This window comes from Oryzias latipes, chromosome 4, assembly GCF_053564925.1.
Source record: "Oryzias latipes strain Hd-rR chromosome 4, Olatipes_Hd-rR_3.1".
NCBI classification, from domain to species: domain Eukaryota; kingdom Metazoa; phylum Chordata; class Actinopteri; order Beloniformes; family Adrianichthyidae; genus Oryzias; species Oryzias latipes.
This window is the reverse complement of record NC_136240.1, coordinates 3,239,402-3,254,116: the sequence shown is the minus strand read 5'-3', so window position 1 is coordinate 3,254,116 and position 14,715 is coordinate 3,239,402. Positions and strand designations below refer to the sequence as shown.

Genomic DNA, 14,715 nt, shown 5'->3' with positions numbered 1-14,715 from the left:
GCCGTTTACCGTTCCAGCGTGATAGAGAGATTAAAAAAAGAGCTTAACCACTGAAGCTGCAACACCTCCCTGTCAGGATGCGGGGGGGGCGTTTCAAATGCATTTGAGGACGGCAGTGAACCCCCCCAAAAATGACAAAGCAAAGCAACAGGAGCAGAGATTTATTTGGAGGTGAGTCTGCACAGATGTCATCACACGTCAAAGCCTGCAGGAGGGGGGGCTGACAGCAGGTCTCACTCTGCTGTGCTCAGACACCCCCCCCAGCTGAACAGCAGGCCTGTGGACTGGTGGGTGGGTGTCATGTCTGGGTGATCTGGAGGGGTCTGATGTCCTAAGCTGCTGTGGTTTGTCTGCAGGTGTTCTCCAGTCGCCTGGGCTTCAGTCTGAGGCGGCTGGAGAACACGCCGTCGTGGCGTGAACACGGCCAAAACCAGACTTTTATGGCACAAGTCCTGCAGCGCCTTCACACCTGCATGGTGAAATCCAGCTGTTCAGCAGCTGCAGGTTCTTCTCTGAGTTCTGGATTCTTTACCTTCCAACTGAATGAGTCTTTAGTGTTTTCCAGAGAAGTTTGGGTGTTTAGATGGAGCTATAGTCAACAACCAGCGTAATGCAGCCTTAGAGGTTAGAGAATAAAGCCAGAGAACAGAAAAACAGTTTCCTCTACTACTTCTTAAATATAGATAATGAAGATGAACAGCAGCAGACGTCCCTCATCTCCAGCAGATCAACCCCTCCATGAGGAGTTAGCCAGCAGCCACCGTCTCTTTTACTGGAAGCTTCTTCTCATCTTCTGGGCTGAGCGGCCGTCTCTGCCGTCATCAGAGCTGCAGCCTCGCCTCCGTTTGAGAGGAAACTAACCGTGAAGAAGACGAACCAAAGAACAGCCCGTCATGTCCAAAGTCACTGACCGACGCCTGGGAACTCATTTCATCCATTTTGGTCTAAAACTAACTCAAAGGCAGTTCTGGCTGTTCCAGTTTGCAGCAGCAGGCGTGGTTTCTTGTGCAACGTTAGGCGTCGACCAGCCCCATCAGCTGACAAACCGAGGCACCGCATGGTCCAGGAGAGCAGCAGAGCTCCTCAGGAAGGGCTGTGAGATGAGCTCTGCTGCTCGCCGCCTCTGCAGCTGCAGTCACTTCCTGCATCCTGGCAGAGGGAGCAGTCTGTGGCAGAGTCTGGAGGCGCCAGAGACGCCGCTGCAGGTGAGGCACTGCCGCCTTCTGCTCTGGATTCCATTCCTATGGAAACTATGTTTGGATCTTCAGCTGCTGCTGCTTCTCCCATCCAGAACTCTGCCACCACGCTGACCTCAGCTTCTGCTGCAGACACGCCTCCCGACTCCACCGAGGACGACAGAGCTTCGGTGATGATAGCCGCAGTTTGGGCCACCCAGTTCAACTCGGACCGGACTTCCCCGGAAGCTGCTGGTGTGACCGAGGTGGAGGGGGGGAGGTCAGGGTCGGGACGAGGAGCGGCGGGGTGATCCGCGTCGGCCGCTCCGGCCTGGATGGTGTCGACGGGCCCTGGATCGCCTTCTGCAGCGGCGCGGTTGTTGTTGTTGAGGTTGTCCTGCAGGGCCGTCTGATTCTGACCCGTCTGCTGGTTCTGCAACAGCATCTCCTGGATCCGGATCTGCTGCATGATGGCAGGAAGCTCGTAGTGGTGGAAGAAGTAGATCATGGAGTGCTGCACAAGGAAAGGGGAGTCAGAAAGGCGGGCTGCAGGGCGGCTGTGAGGACGGCTGACATTCTGACCTGGATGAAGAGCCAGGAGGTGACCAGCGCCAGGCTGCTGTACTGGCCGTTAAAGCGGTAGTGGTAGGCGTAGAAGGCAAAGTGGTACAGGTAGAAAAACCTGCATCACAACAGAAGACAATGAGTTGTTCAGAGTGTCTGTGTGATTAACCGACTTCTAAGGTTGGTCTGTCATCAGACACGGTTGTGTTTGAACAGAACCGTGTCTGAAGAACCTAAGAAGTCAAAACAGCTCAACGTCGATGCCTGACGAATCATGTGACCTGTTCAGACCTCATGGTTCACATGTAGTTTGGTGTGAGGCGTACAGACCCCTGCAGTGATGTCACACGGGCGCCGTTTTCCACCATTCAGGGAGTCAAGCACACATTGCTATGATAAATACAAAAAGCCACCAAATCTCATCATGGTCCATGATGGCTATAGTAAAACTCCAAAGTCCAGAGTCCTTGTGACCCATTTCCACAACATGAAGACAGAAAACGCAGATGAATCGCTGCAGTCAAACTTTTACCTGCATATGTGAAAGAGCAGCATTCCTGCAGAGTCTCTGTCAGTCTCTGCTATCCTATCAAAATAAAAGTCTCAGAAAATCTTTCAGGCCAAAAAAGATTGATGGTATTTTGTTTTTGCATAAATTCTGATTCATTGTATTTTTTTAGCACAGAGGAACATTTTCTGTCCAAAAGTTTCTCAACAGATGCCTTATTCTCCCTTTCTGTAGGAAAATTCTTAAATGTCTCTTTTACAAGTTCCCACAAATCAGAAACAAATGTATTTGACTGAATCTTCATCCTCTGTCAAATGTTTGCGGCTGATTTAAACTTAGGCTTTGTGATGAAGATGAAGAGCTCAAAGTGGAGGCTAACAACTGGATGGTAGTGATGGGTGGACGAGGCCTCATGAAGCGTTTTAGCACATAGCCAAAACCTGACTGATGCTGTGTTAATACCGTCTTACTTAATACTGACTCCTGCTGGACCAAAAACGTCATTGCAGGCAACGCGGTGAAGAAACTCAGCTGATATACTGATTACATTTAATCTAAACACAATATTTACTTCATTATATTAATCCATTCCCATGTCTGGCTCTGTAATGCCCCAGCATTGAGGAAGTGCTTTTAAGTTTGACCGTTCAGCAGATCAAATGCCACATTTAACCTCCTAATCACTAAATGATTCATTTCAGATGAGAGGCCGTTTGTAATGGAATGGTATTCCAAGGGCCAAAAACACTATTAAAACTGTTAAATAATTCCACAAACCTCATTAAAACATCACATTTAAAACCTTAAGTAAAATAAAACATCATACGCAGGTGCGGGGGGGGGGGGGGGGGGGGGGGGGGAGACAATCATTCAACAGCTGGAAGCATCCGGGGCACCAGAATTGTTTTTCCCCTTCTCTGTTAAACTCACCGCTGGACTGATTTAGCACCCAAGTGACAGAAACGTACCCAAGAAGATCTGGTCATTTTTCAAAATAAAATATCTAAAAGATATCTTAGAGCAGGGGTGCTCAGACTTTTTCGGCATGGGAGCTACTTATGAAATGACCAAGTCGAAGTGATCTACCCATTATATTTATTGAGAAATATATTGACAATTCTTACAACTTTAATGTAACTTTAACGTAAACGTGTGTTGCATAACCACACATATTGCACAATACAAAATAACTATGTACATTTTTTGCCATTACCCGAGTTCACTCTGATGACTGAATTGAATCAGTCAGGGCTGCATAGTCCGGACAGTAGCTGCTTACAGCCAGCCTCAAGCATGCTTCCAAATGCTCATCGGTCACGGTCGGGGGTCACTGTTCTAACAAAAAGCTTTCATTTCTCAGTCATGTCAGCGGACTCTGACAGAGCAGCGGTTTGAGCCACGGCCCCATCCATTCACCTTGGAAGCATAAACGCTTCACTACTGGAAAGTACTACATGTCAGAGCAAAGCTGCTCTTCAGAATCCTCTGGAAGTCCGTTCAGTCAGAAAACAGTCTAAGAGTCATGAATGTCAACCGTGGGGCCAAAGTGGCGGTTTTAAAGGGTTGATAACTCTGAGTGTGGTCATGTGACTTACCTGAGCCAGTGGCGCTTGCTGGTGTTGGTGTGGCAGCAAATGGCATCGTACTGATCAGCGAGCCAAACAATGAGAATGATGTAGAAGGCCGTTGTGGTGTCATTGAAGAACTCTGACATGATGGCCTCCATGCCTGACGGAAAACACAGACATGCTGACTCACCAAAAAGGAATCTGTTCAGGATGCTGGGATTCCACATCAGAAACAGACGCAGCCTCTCTGGGGTCCAGGAGAGATCCTTTCTAGTTACATTTCAAAACTAGGCATTAATCACAATGCCAGGAGGCTCCCACATGTTACATGTACTATAGAAATGACATCTAACACACATGCATCCCTGGGTTTCTCCTGAACCAGTCCTTGACAGCAGCAGTAAAACAGAGAACCAACCTACAGCCATCTTCACGCCAAGCGCCATTTAGGGAATAATTTTGCATCGCTTCAACCAATCAGGAACCTGGCTTTGAAAGGTTGATGATGTGATCACTTGGGTGGAGTCCCACAGCTGAATCTGACTGTTCTTCTCCTGAACTCCACGATTTCTTTTTACATTTATCTTAAGACAAAAATAAAAAGTTCCTCTAATTTCATGTCAGTGGTTTCCTCCTCAGGCTAAGACAGCAGCTCATCAAACTGGGTCACAGACAGAACCGCTGAAAGCTCCTGCAGGAGATGCTGGAGCTCACCGTACAGAGAGTCGGTCATGTCAGTCATGGTTACCCATGATTTGTGGAGAATAAACTAACCTGATGTCTCATCATTATTCTGAATGAGATCTACACCCACCAGCCACTTTATTAGGTCCATCTTGCTAGTACCGGGTTGGACCTTTTTGCCTTCAGAACTGCTTTCATCTTAAAAATCAAATTAAAAAACAAAGACTTAAAAACATGAAAGCATGGATCCATCCTGCCTCTAGTATCAACGGTTCAAGCTGGTGGTGGTGGTGGGATTTTTGTTTTGGGCCTCAACTGTACCAAAAAAATCAGCTGGAACCAGTCTGTACATTCTCCTCTGACCTCTGACATCAAGGCATTTCCACCCACAGATGTGCTTCTCACTGGATATTTTCTCTTTTTTGGACCATTCTTTGTAAACCTTAGAGATGGTTGTGGGTGAAAATCCCAGTAGATCAGCAGTTTATTAAATCCTCAGACCAGCCCGTCTGGAACCAACAACCATGCTGCGTTCAAAGACACTTCAATCACCTTTCTTTCTCCTTCTGATGCTGGTTTGAACAGCAGCAGACTGTCTGGACCATCTCTACATAAATGCATTGAGGTGCTGCCATGTGATTGGCTGATTAAAAAGCAGCTGGACAGGTGTGTCTAACACAGAGGCCGGTGAAAACATCGTCAATGCTTCCACAGTTGTGTACAGATTTACAGAAGTTACATTTCAGGACTTTAAGAGATTTTTTTAGAACACTTCAAATCGAATTTAAGGACGAATGTATCAAAGAAAAGGAACCAAACACCTGGAGTCTGCCGTTTCTTGCTCCACACCTGACTTTCAACTACCTTGATCCCTATTGTGTCAAATTTAAATGGATTCTGGCAAACTGTGCCATTTGCTTCCTATGCGTTTCCACAAACCACTTTAACTTCCATGAGTAATCCATTTTTTAAGAGTTTCCACTTCCTATTTTCCTGCACTGATGAGCATGAGCTAATTAAATAACTATTACACAGACAATCCTGGAAATGTTTTATTTTAGTGACAGGAAGTCACACTGTGTTGACCAGAAAACACTTTAAGACCCATTCAGCAGAATATAAGACAATTTAAGGCTTTTAAGGCCTTATTGTAGTTCCATTGGATTTAGCCCCTTTAAGACTTCTTCAGGATCTGAGACCATCCTGTTCCATGTAGCAACAAGCTAAACGCTTTGGTCAGCAGCTCCGCCCACACGCGTTGGGAGCATCAAGTTTATGCACACATTTTTTACCAGCATTGAGCAGCGAACGGGTCAAAAAGAGGCATCAGGCCTGAATTTGACACCAACTCACGCCAGTGTGAACGCCGTGACACTGGGAGGAGCTTACCAACAAGAGCAAGGATGACGGTCAGCAGAGGGGCTGCTGGGAAGGCAATCGTCATGTTCATCTCCAGCATCTGCAGGAGGTCCACTGGGGGGGCAAAAGAAGACTAAAATGAAAGGGGTGATCAAGAGCATTTGGGAAGACTGATTAGGACGTGCTTCATCAACAAAAACTGACCGATGAAGACGAAGATCTGATGGTGAGAGTATCTGAGCAGCATGGACACTGACAGAGTCTGGAAGACAACATCCACAGTTTCAATCCTTCAATGGTCCAAACAGTCTAGACTGTGTCAGATCTCATGTTCTTACAAATATGACCATGATGACAAAAGCAGCCAGGTAGGAGGTTCTGGCCATCCACATGCTGACAAAGCGGTAGTGTTCTCCAGACACCACGTTCCTCAGGAAACCTGCATAGAACCAGCTGCTATCAGCGGCAGATATGAAGACACCAGCCATAGACGGTTTCTGTTTGTGTTGAATGTTTTAAACCAAAAGGCAGGAATTCAGCTGTAAAAAGAGGTTTGGCTTTTGTGTCTTCATCAAAATAAGGAAGAGTTATTCCCCCACACGTACCGTAAATGTTTTTCTTCTTCTGTCATGTTTCATTTTGTATCTAGACATTACTTTTGTTTTCTGAAACATTTCTTTATTTATTTATTTTTTTAACAGAAACTAGAAAAGCGAGGGAATATGTCATTTCAACCAAAACTTGTTCTGCATAGACCCATACAGGCTCTGAAAGACCTTTATTAGTCTGCAGACACTGAAAAATGTCATCATCCAATCAGTGACATCCCATAGTTCCTGCCTTTTCAGGTTTCCTGTTGCGTTTCGTTTTTGAACGTTTCATTTTTATTTCCTTTTCATGTTTTTTATTTGGGATTTTTGATTGTTGTTGTGATCTTTAAAATTCTTCTCTGTTGAGTGATTTATTGGTGTGATTTGGACTTCAGGGCCACCATAGTTATGAGGCAAGAGGTCAAAATCCCTAGAAGGAGTTTACATTTGTAGTTGGTACTAAAGATGATTTTTTTGGGAAAATTCAAAATGGCGGCTGTTTCCCAAGGTGAAAGGTCAATGAAACGTCTGTAGCGGATGTGGAAAATGCTGGTGAGGTGCAGACATTGAGCTTCACTCAATGGAAGCAGGAGGAAACTTTTTGCTGTAAGGTGCAATAAGGAAGAATTGAGAAAGCAATCTGGTCCTTGCGGTCCAGAAATGTGCATGCATGCGCTTCCATCTGCCTAATTTGACCCGTAAATGTGGTGTGGCGTCTGCGCACCTTTGTTTTCCTCGTTCTCAGCGAGCGCCTTGACACTGGACATCAGAATGTCATCATAGCCCAGAAACTCATCGAGCAGGAAGCGACTGAAGCCGTCCCCGAAACACTCGTCCTTTAAGGGGTCTGAGTTCATAACAGGACAGAGTTCCGTCAGGTCATGCTGAAGGTGAAGGGTCATGTTTAGGGGGGCGGTGACGGTGCTGGAGTCTCACCCAGAGTGACAACCATGACGGGGATGTTCAACCGCTGTCGGGTGCTCTGAGAAAGGCGCAGGAAGCCGTACTCCAGAGAATACTCTACGATATATTCCTCTTGAGGCCAGACTTAAGAAAAATAAACAACACCATCAACATTTGCAAAGACAGGAATTCAGTAGGATTTGAACATGAGCCATTCTTTGTAGCATCAAACCTCAACCCCTAAAGGAATCAAAAGCAGGTGAGTAAGGACTGTGAAGGTGTGAAGGAGCCAGCGGCTGTGGGTTTACCTGCTCGAGTCATCATCTCCAGCTCAGACACTGAATCCTGCAGTGGCTGCATACCTTTAGAGGTCTGGCTGAAGGAGACATCCTGGCTGTCATTGGCTCCTCCTCCTGCTCCTCCTCCTCTCAGGGACGGTTTCAGGCGAGGCTCAATGTCCAGTTTAAACTGAGGACAGGCCAGACCAGAGCCCACCGGTGAGTGAATAACAGGGAGAAGCCATCAGTGGAAACAGACAGTCACTGGAAAGAGCAGCAATGCTGATTTCATCGAGGCCACGGCGCATCGAGGCAGTTCTTCAGACAACCCCAACCAAGCACTGAAGAGGGACACGTCACTTGGATTGAATTGATGTGATCGTCGTCTCCGTCTGTACAAGTATTTTCTAGTTTTCTGAAGTCCTGTTTTCATTATGAGCTAGAACCCCAACTGATGTCAAATATATACCTGAAATCAATTAAAACAGCAGGTCCTGAACTATACTCTATGAAAGTTGATCTTTTGAATGGAATTATGGAAATGAAAGTGCTTTTCCCTGATATTTTGATTTTTTTTCTACCTTAACTCAAGTAAAAATAGAAAGTATGCCACAGTGAAACTACTCTGAAGAGTTCCATTAAATGTAACTGAGTAAATGTAACCAGATATAAGTAGGGCTGTGACGATAACCGCATCACCGCGGTCATGAGGTCATCACCGCACTTTTTTTTTTAAAGTTTTGCATATGGTGCGTGATTGGAACCATAATAAACACATTAAACACCTTCATCTTTGCTGATAATTTACTTTCTCTGCTAGTCCTGTGTTCAGACTTCAAGGGTTTCTATGGGAAACCTTTTATCACTCTTCTCCTTCTCTCCTCGTCTCACCCGCCTGCACGCGCGCAGCACGTGCGCACTGTCCTTACACACACACATGCGCTGTTTCAGAATCACACACACATCTTCATTCTACAAAAGAAGTTTCTGTCTTGCGAGGAAATACTACAAATTTACTGCGATTTAATTATTAATTTCCATTGTTTTCATTTCCATTACAAGCTGCGTGCGTTCTTGAGTGCGCGACACGGCTGCCTGCCAGAGGATTTTGTGTTGTAACACCAAACATGAACGCGCGCTGTAAGATTTCCATGAATATCACTACATTTTTTTTGTTTGGGAACTATTTTGTGCAACGCACAGCTAGAGAGCAGAAGAATCAACACGCACCCCTGACACACGTGTGCGCGCTTCTTCCTCCTAGTCCTACACACGCACCGCGCTCACAAAGTCACAGCAATCTACAACACCTACATAGTTAGTTCATTAGTTAGATAGGTAGCAGTTAGTTGTTACAGTTATTTGTTAATAAAGAATAGTACGTTGTAATTGTATTTATTTCCGATGCAGCCGCCGGGGGATTTTGTGTTGTTTTTATTTTTATTTATTTTTTTTGGGGGGGCGGGGGGGGGGGGGGGGCGGTTTACCGCGACACCGTCACAGCTCTAGTTATAGGTTAACTGCAGGTCAAATAGCTTTGCTTGGACAAAAAAGACTGAATTAATGAGCTCCAGAACTAAAGACAGAAAGGTTAGAGGAAGTTCAAAGAGACACAACCACATCAGCTCCATCCACATCTCCTTCTGTTCTGCCAACATTCCCAACAAGATACCAATCACCAAAAAACAGCTCACATCCAAATAACACAACAATGGGAAAAAACATGCAAGACACGCATGAGAACAAACACATACAACAACAGGAAATGTGGGACAGTTATATCTAGGGGTGTGACGATAACCGCATCACCGCGGTGATGAGATGATCAAGGTGACCATCTCATCAGCTTTTTTTTTTTGTTCAGCATATGGTGCGTGATTTGAACTATAATAAACACATTAAACTCATTCATCTTTGCTAATAATTTACTTTTTCTGTGGGTCCTGTGTTCAAACTTCAAGGGTTTCTGGGGAAATTTCCATTCATTTCCATTACAAGCTGCGTTCCTGAGTGTGCCGCCGCAGGATTTTGTGTTTGGGGGAGGGGGTCGCAAGAGTCCCAACACCACTCTTAATGCTTCATCACCGCGGTGATCAAAATCCCACACCGTCACAGCTGTACTCCAGAGCGGTCGGTTGACTAAAGAATCAATCCCCGTTTTTCTGGGGGAAACCTTCTTTTATTACTGTAACACAACAAACATGAACACACCCCCCAACACTTCTGCGCTGCACGAGCTCCTCCTTCCTACTACACACACAGGGCGCTGACACACTGGTTTCAACACATACACATTCTCCAACACCTATGTAGTTAGTTCATTAGTTAGATAGTTAGTTGTTACAGCTCTAGTTACATCCATTTGTTCGTGAAACAATCCTGTTCTCTCTATTCCAGTCTTACGTCAGTAGGTCCACCAGAGCAGAGTTCTGATCATCAACACTAACAGACAGATTCAGGTCTTTGTTTCCAGTTAACTGATCCTGAACCCAAAACTAACATCCTAGTTTTCAGTTTGCAGCTCTGAATTCTTTTTACAAATGACAAAATAATAAAACATCTCCAACCTGTACCGAACTGTTCTCGAACATCTCCAGAGTCATCTCCTCTTCATCCTCCTCCTCCTCCTCTTGCAAAGCTGCCAGGCTCAGCTGTGCCACGGCTCCTCCTGCGTCTTCCTGCCCCTCCAGCTCTTCCTGAAGCCCAGAGGAATCGTGGTTCTGCAGAAAGACGGGCGCCCGGCTGGAGTTCCGCTGGATCTCTACGCGCAGAATGCCGTCGCGAGGCCAGCGCTCCCTCACGGCCTCCAGACAGTTGATCGGTGAGCGAGAGAAGGCAATGTGGATGTAAGCAAGGATGAAGAGGACAAAGAGAGCCTGGAGGACAGCAAAAGGAGGACATTTTACTGACACATTCACCAACATTCAAATCTACACAACTGTGACCTTCTGCCACAACAGTGGAACGTTAATAATAATGCCATTAACCTCTGTTCTCCAAATAAAACCGACCAAAATTCAGACTGAAACCAAATGTTCATGTAGTCTCAGAAACTATACCAGAGTTGAAACACATCACAGAATGCTGATCTGCAGACTAAAACCTAGACGGATGGACAGTCTTGGTAAAACGGAGGTTTTTGGGAAGCAGAGTTTCCCTCCATTCAAAGCGGTTAAAGAGCTCAGCAATGCTTCTCGTTAGCCAGTCAGTTTCTGTCCATAAAGCCAGACAGTTCTGCTTCTCTCACCTTGAGGAGGACAAAAAACTCAAAAACTCTCCTGAAAGACGGAGGGAAGAGACGGGCGTAGGTAACAGCCATCTTGAAAAACAGCGCGTGGAAGAGGCGGTCGCGGACATTGATGAGGGGGTTCTGGTTGATGTTGGGGTTTCGAATCCTGTTGGGTCCAATGTTGTTGTTCAGAGGGACGTTATTGGCTTGGTTCTCGGACATGGTCACTGAGGATTCTGGTTGCAAGACACGGGCCCACTGGCTGGCTCTAAGTGAGCATGGTGGCTCAATACAGCCTCAGAGAGAAGGCGGAGCTCTGGCCGGAGTAGAGTCAACAGGGGAAGCTCCACCGAGAGCTGCAAATGACAAGAAACAAAGAACTTTGATTACTGATCTATCAGGAGTTGACTGAACTTAGATCAGGTTAACCCTTGTGCCATCTTAGATGACCCCCCGTCCTTCCATTGACGTGTTCTCTCTACCATGACAAAGGTGGAAAGATTTCATGTAATCCATGGACACCAGTGAAGATCACAAATCATTGAAGAAAAAAGGTTCAGAGCACTGTCTAGTGGGTCCAGATGACCCAACTCCCAATATTAAAGTGCCTAGGATAGCACAAGGGTTACGCCAAGGCTTCGGAGGAGCTATAAATATGAGGCATGTTTGAGAAAAATCATTAATGACCAGGGCTGTAAAGTGTATCCAAGTACTCGGATATATTTCCCTGAATGTACTAGTACAAATATTTGCAACGCTGATTTGTGATCTTCATGAATCTATGAGAGTGTCATAGAGAGTGTTATTCTTCAATGCAGAATAATGTTGGATTTTAATGATATGAACTGAACACAGCTGCATGAACCACTGAGACCTGAAGTAAATAAAACTTCAAAGTAAAGTGTTGGTTCTCATTTTCAAAGTAAAGCTATCCACTTTTTTCACAATATTAATATTCATAGGAAATATTGGACAACATACATAAAACTGTAATTTAATTGATGATGAAAAAAATAGACAAAATGTCATTTTACTCAAATAAGTCTATTTATTTATTTTGTTTTGTATTTTCTTTTGCTTTGCTAATGACTTTGCTAATGCTTCAAAATGAAAGGTAATTTCATAATAAACTGCAGCTTGTCAGAAATAAAACCAGTAAATTACATTGGAAATGGATTTCTATTGTTATTACAGCTGGGCTGCACGATGTGAGGAAAACACGCAATGGTAGTGATCAGTACTGGCATGATGATATGACTTGCAAAACATGAATAATTAGAGAAAACAAAAAACATACATCATTTCCATTTCACTGCCACAGTGTAAGTTAAATAAAGGTCAACATAACTTACATTTTCTCTAAATGCCCATCATCTACAAAGGAGATGGGCATCCAGCTCCAATGCTTAAAGGGCTGAATTCTATTTGTTAGAAACTTCAAGCTGAGATTGTTTCAGCATGTGTGTAAACATTTAGGTCCGTATTTATCACACAGGCCAACATGACAGTGACAGTAAGGTTATGGTTTTTGTGCGAGCCCAATTGCAGCAAAGCAAGCTATAGTTTGGTCAAATCCTCAGACCTTAGGAAGACTTTGCTGATTGTTATTTAACGTTTTTTTAGGTTTTTAGTGACACCGCTTTAGGCAGACAGGGGCAGTAGTGTCTGTTGTTGAGCTCATTACATTGCCTTCACTTTTTATTGCTTTATTTTGTTGACTTTGGTCATTCTGATGCTTTCAATAACATCACGTTTAAGCAGATGACCAAGAACTGGACCTGTCTTTTTGGTCCTAACTTGAAGGCGTCGGTCGGTCGGTAATTCAAACATCAGTGAGTCCTGAATAAAGACGGTTCACCAACTTCACTTCCAAACTTCCTGTGAGCTCACGTGACCTGGGAAGGCGTTCCTCCTCCACCTGTCCGTATGTTCTGAACCTGAATCAGTCCCAACTACAGTACCAACCAGAACCGTCAGCCCAGACCTGCTGTTGTGCTGATCAGCATGTTGTGCTCTCGTGGCGCATCGATCAGCTGACGTGTTGTGGTCAACAGTCTCGGGCGCCGTCTCTCTCGGGCCTTGCTGCCTTTACTCTTGCCCCGCAGCTGAGACTCCTCCAGCGGACTTACCAGCCAATGACTCCGAATTATCGAGTCCGTGTCAACGTAAACCAGCTCTTCTCGGCGTTTGGATCAGGCCATAAGGCTGAAGCCCAGCAGCTCGAAGCGGACCTCCGCGAAGACGACGAAAGACAGGCTACACAAGCTAGCAGCTAACCCCAGTTAACCTGCGGAACTCGCATTAAACTCACGTTTTCTACGTCAAAGTTTACATAGGCTGGAAACTCAAAATGTTGAAGTAAACTTCAGAAAGGTGTAACTTTCTAATAGGCAAAAATGACCTGTCGGCGTTAAATGACCGAGCTAACGGATGCTGTTATCAAAACCACGGATAGAGCGGAAGTACGGATGTCGGACGCTCAGCCTTCGACCTGCGCGCTGTCTGACAGGAGTTGTTTTTCGCTTTCCTGCATTTTGTCTGCAAAGACTTTTTCCTCGTCTTTGACTGATGATTCATGGCACAAAAAAACCACACAAAAAAACAACAGCATTCAACCCATTGTTTATGGAAGCGATTCTGTAGCATAATTAAAAATAAAAGTCAAAACTAGAAATGCTTTTTCATTTTCAAAATGAAGCTGCATTTTTTGACTCAAAACGAAAATGAAAAAGCAATCCACCAAAATGCTTTTTCATTTTCTTCTTCAACACCGTTCATTCTGTCACTTAATTAAAATGATAATGAAAATGGTATTTGACATTTCATTCTCAAAACGTTCTCTGGTAAATGTTTAACAAAATTCATTTAGAAATGTCTAATTTGACAAAATGGATTAATAGAAATGCAAAAATTCATTTTGAAAATGGTATTCTAGTATTGACTTTTCTGGTATTGACTTTAATTTTTATTTATGCTACAGAGTCGCTTCCATAATTGTTTTCTTGTTTCTCTTGATTTATTTGGTTGAATGCTGTAAACCACTGTTTCTTTTTCATAGCATATTCTGCCGTTTTTCTGCACTTAACTCCTTCTACAATTTTTCACCTATTTTAACCACTCAACTATTACAATGTTCAGCTTATTCCTTCCAGCTATGACTTTAGGTCCTATGAATCTTTGAACTCTTCAAGATAGTCCATGATTTCTGGCTCCATTTAAATACATGTGGAATCCTTGAAAACATTTGCTTCTTTCAACCATTATAACTTCAACATAATTTTAGCTAGACACCATTCAAACGTAAAATGCTCATAAGGCTTTGGACTATAACATGTTTTGAAATCATTATGGGATGGCGACACGACCTACGGTTTGAACTGAACATATTGAAAACCACTCAATATGGACATATAAAGAATTTCGGCATTGTTGAGTAAGCCCAGGGGTAGTTGGCATGGTTAGCAAACAACCTCAGCCATTTCTTCAGCAAGATAACATTCAACCCTGCATTCTGGTAATGCAGCTCCTTTTAGATAACCCTTCAATTTTTATATTTAAAATTCCAGCAAAGAGACTTCAGCGGATCATCAAAAGGACAAGATTCAAGGAGCTGCAGACCTCCAGAAAGCCTGGAATGAGGTGGAGGAACAGCTTCAAGAACCTCCACCTTCAGGAGACGCATCCAACTGTCGGGTTCATCGGGTCAAGAAACTTCTTATTCTAATATTGTTTTTTTTTAGAAAGGGTCTGCATGATGCTTTTTTTTAAATCCAAATTAGTAATTCTACATTATTAAAACTTTATTTATACAGATTGATCTCTTGAGACTTGGTTTCATTGAAAACAGACAGCTGTCA

General features: G+C 44.2%; 1 protein-coding gene across 4 annotated transcripts; it reads right to left on the bottom strand.

The window, feature by feature from the left end:
* Positions 1-146: 146 nt before the first annotated feature.
* On the bottom strand, positions 147-13,428 carry tmem259 (transmembrane protein 259). 4 transcript variants are annotated; one of them, XM_011473004.4, is made up of 12 exons: positions 12,988-13,428; positions 10,877-11,214; positions 10,197-10,505; positions 7,660-7,819; positions 7,385-7,495; positions 7,173-7,295; positions 6,197-6,297; positions 6,063-6,120; positions 5,889-5,972; positions 3,843-3,975; positions 1,758-1,857; positions 147-1,689 (listed from the first exon to the last, which is right to left on the bottom strand). In XM_011473004.4, the coding sequence occupies exons 2-12, from the start codon at positions 11,078-11,080 to the stop codon at positions 1,084-1,086; spliced, it is 1,989 nt and encodes a 662-aa protein (XP_011471306.1). In that variant the 5' UTR covers positions 11,081-11,214; positions 12,988-13,428; the 3' UTR covers positions 147-1,083. The 4 variants fall into 4 exon arrangements, with proteins under 4 accessions (XP_011471306.1, XP_011471311.1, XP_004067625.2 ...); XM_011473009.4 differs by having other exon boundaries at positions 10,203-10,505; positions 12,988-13,423; XM_004067577.5 differs by having other exon boundaries at positions 7,714-7,819; positions 12,988-13,362.
* Positions 13,429-14,715: the final 1,287 nt, after the last annotated feature.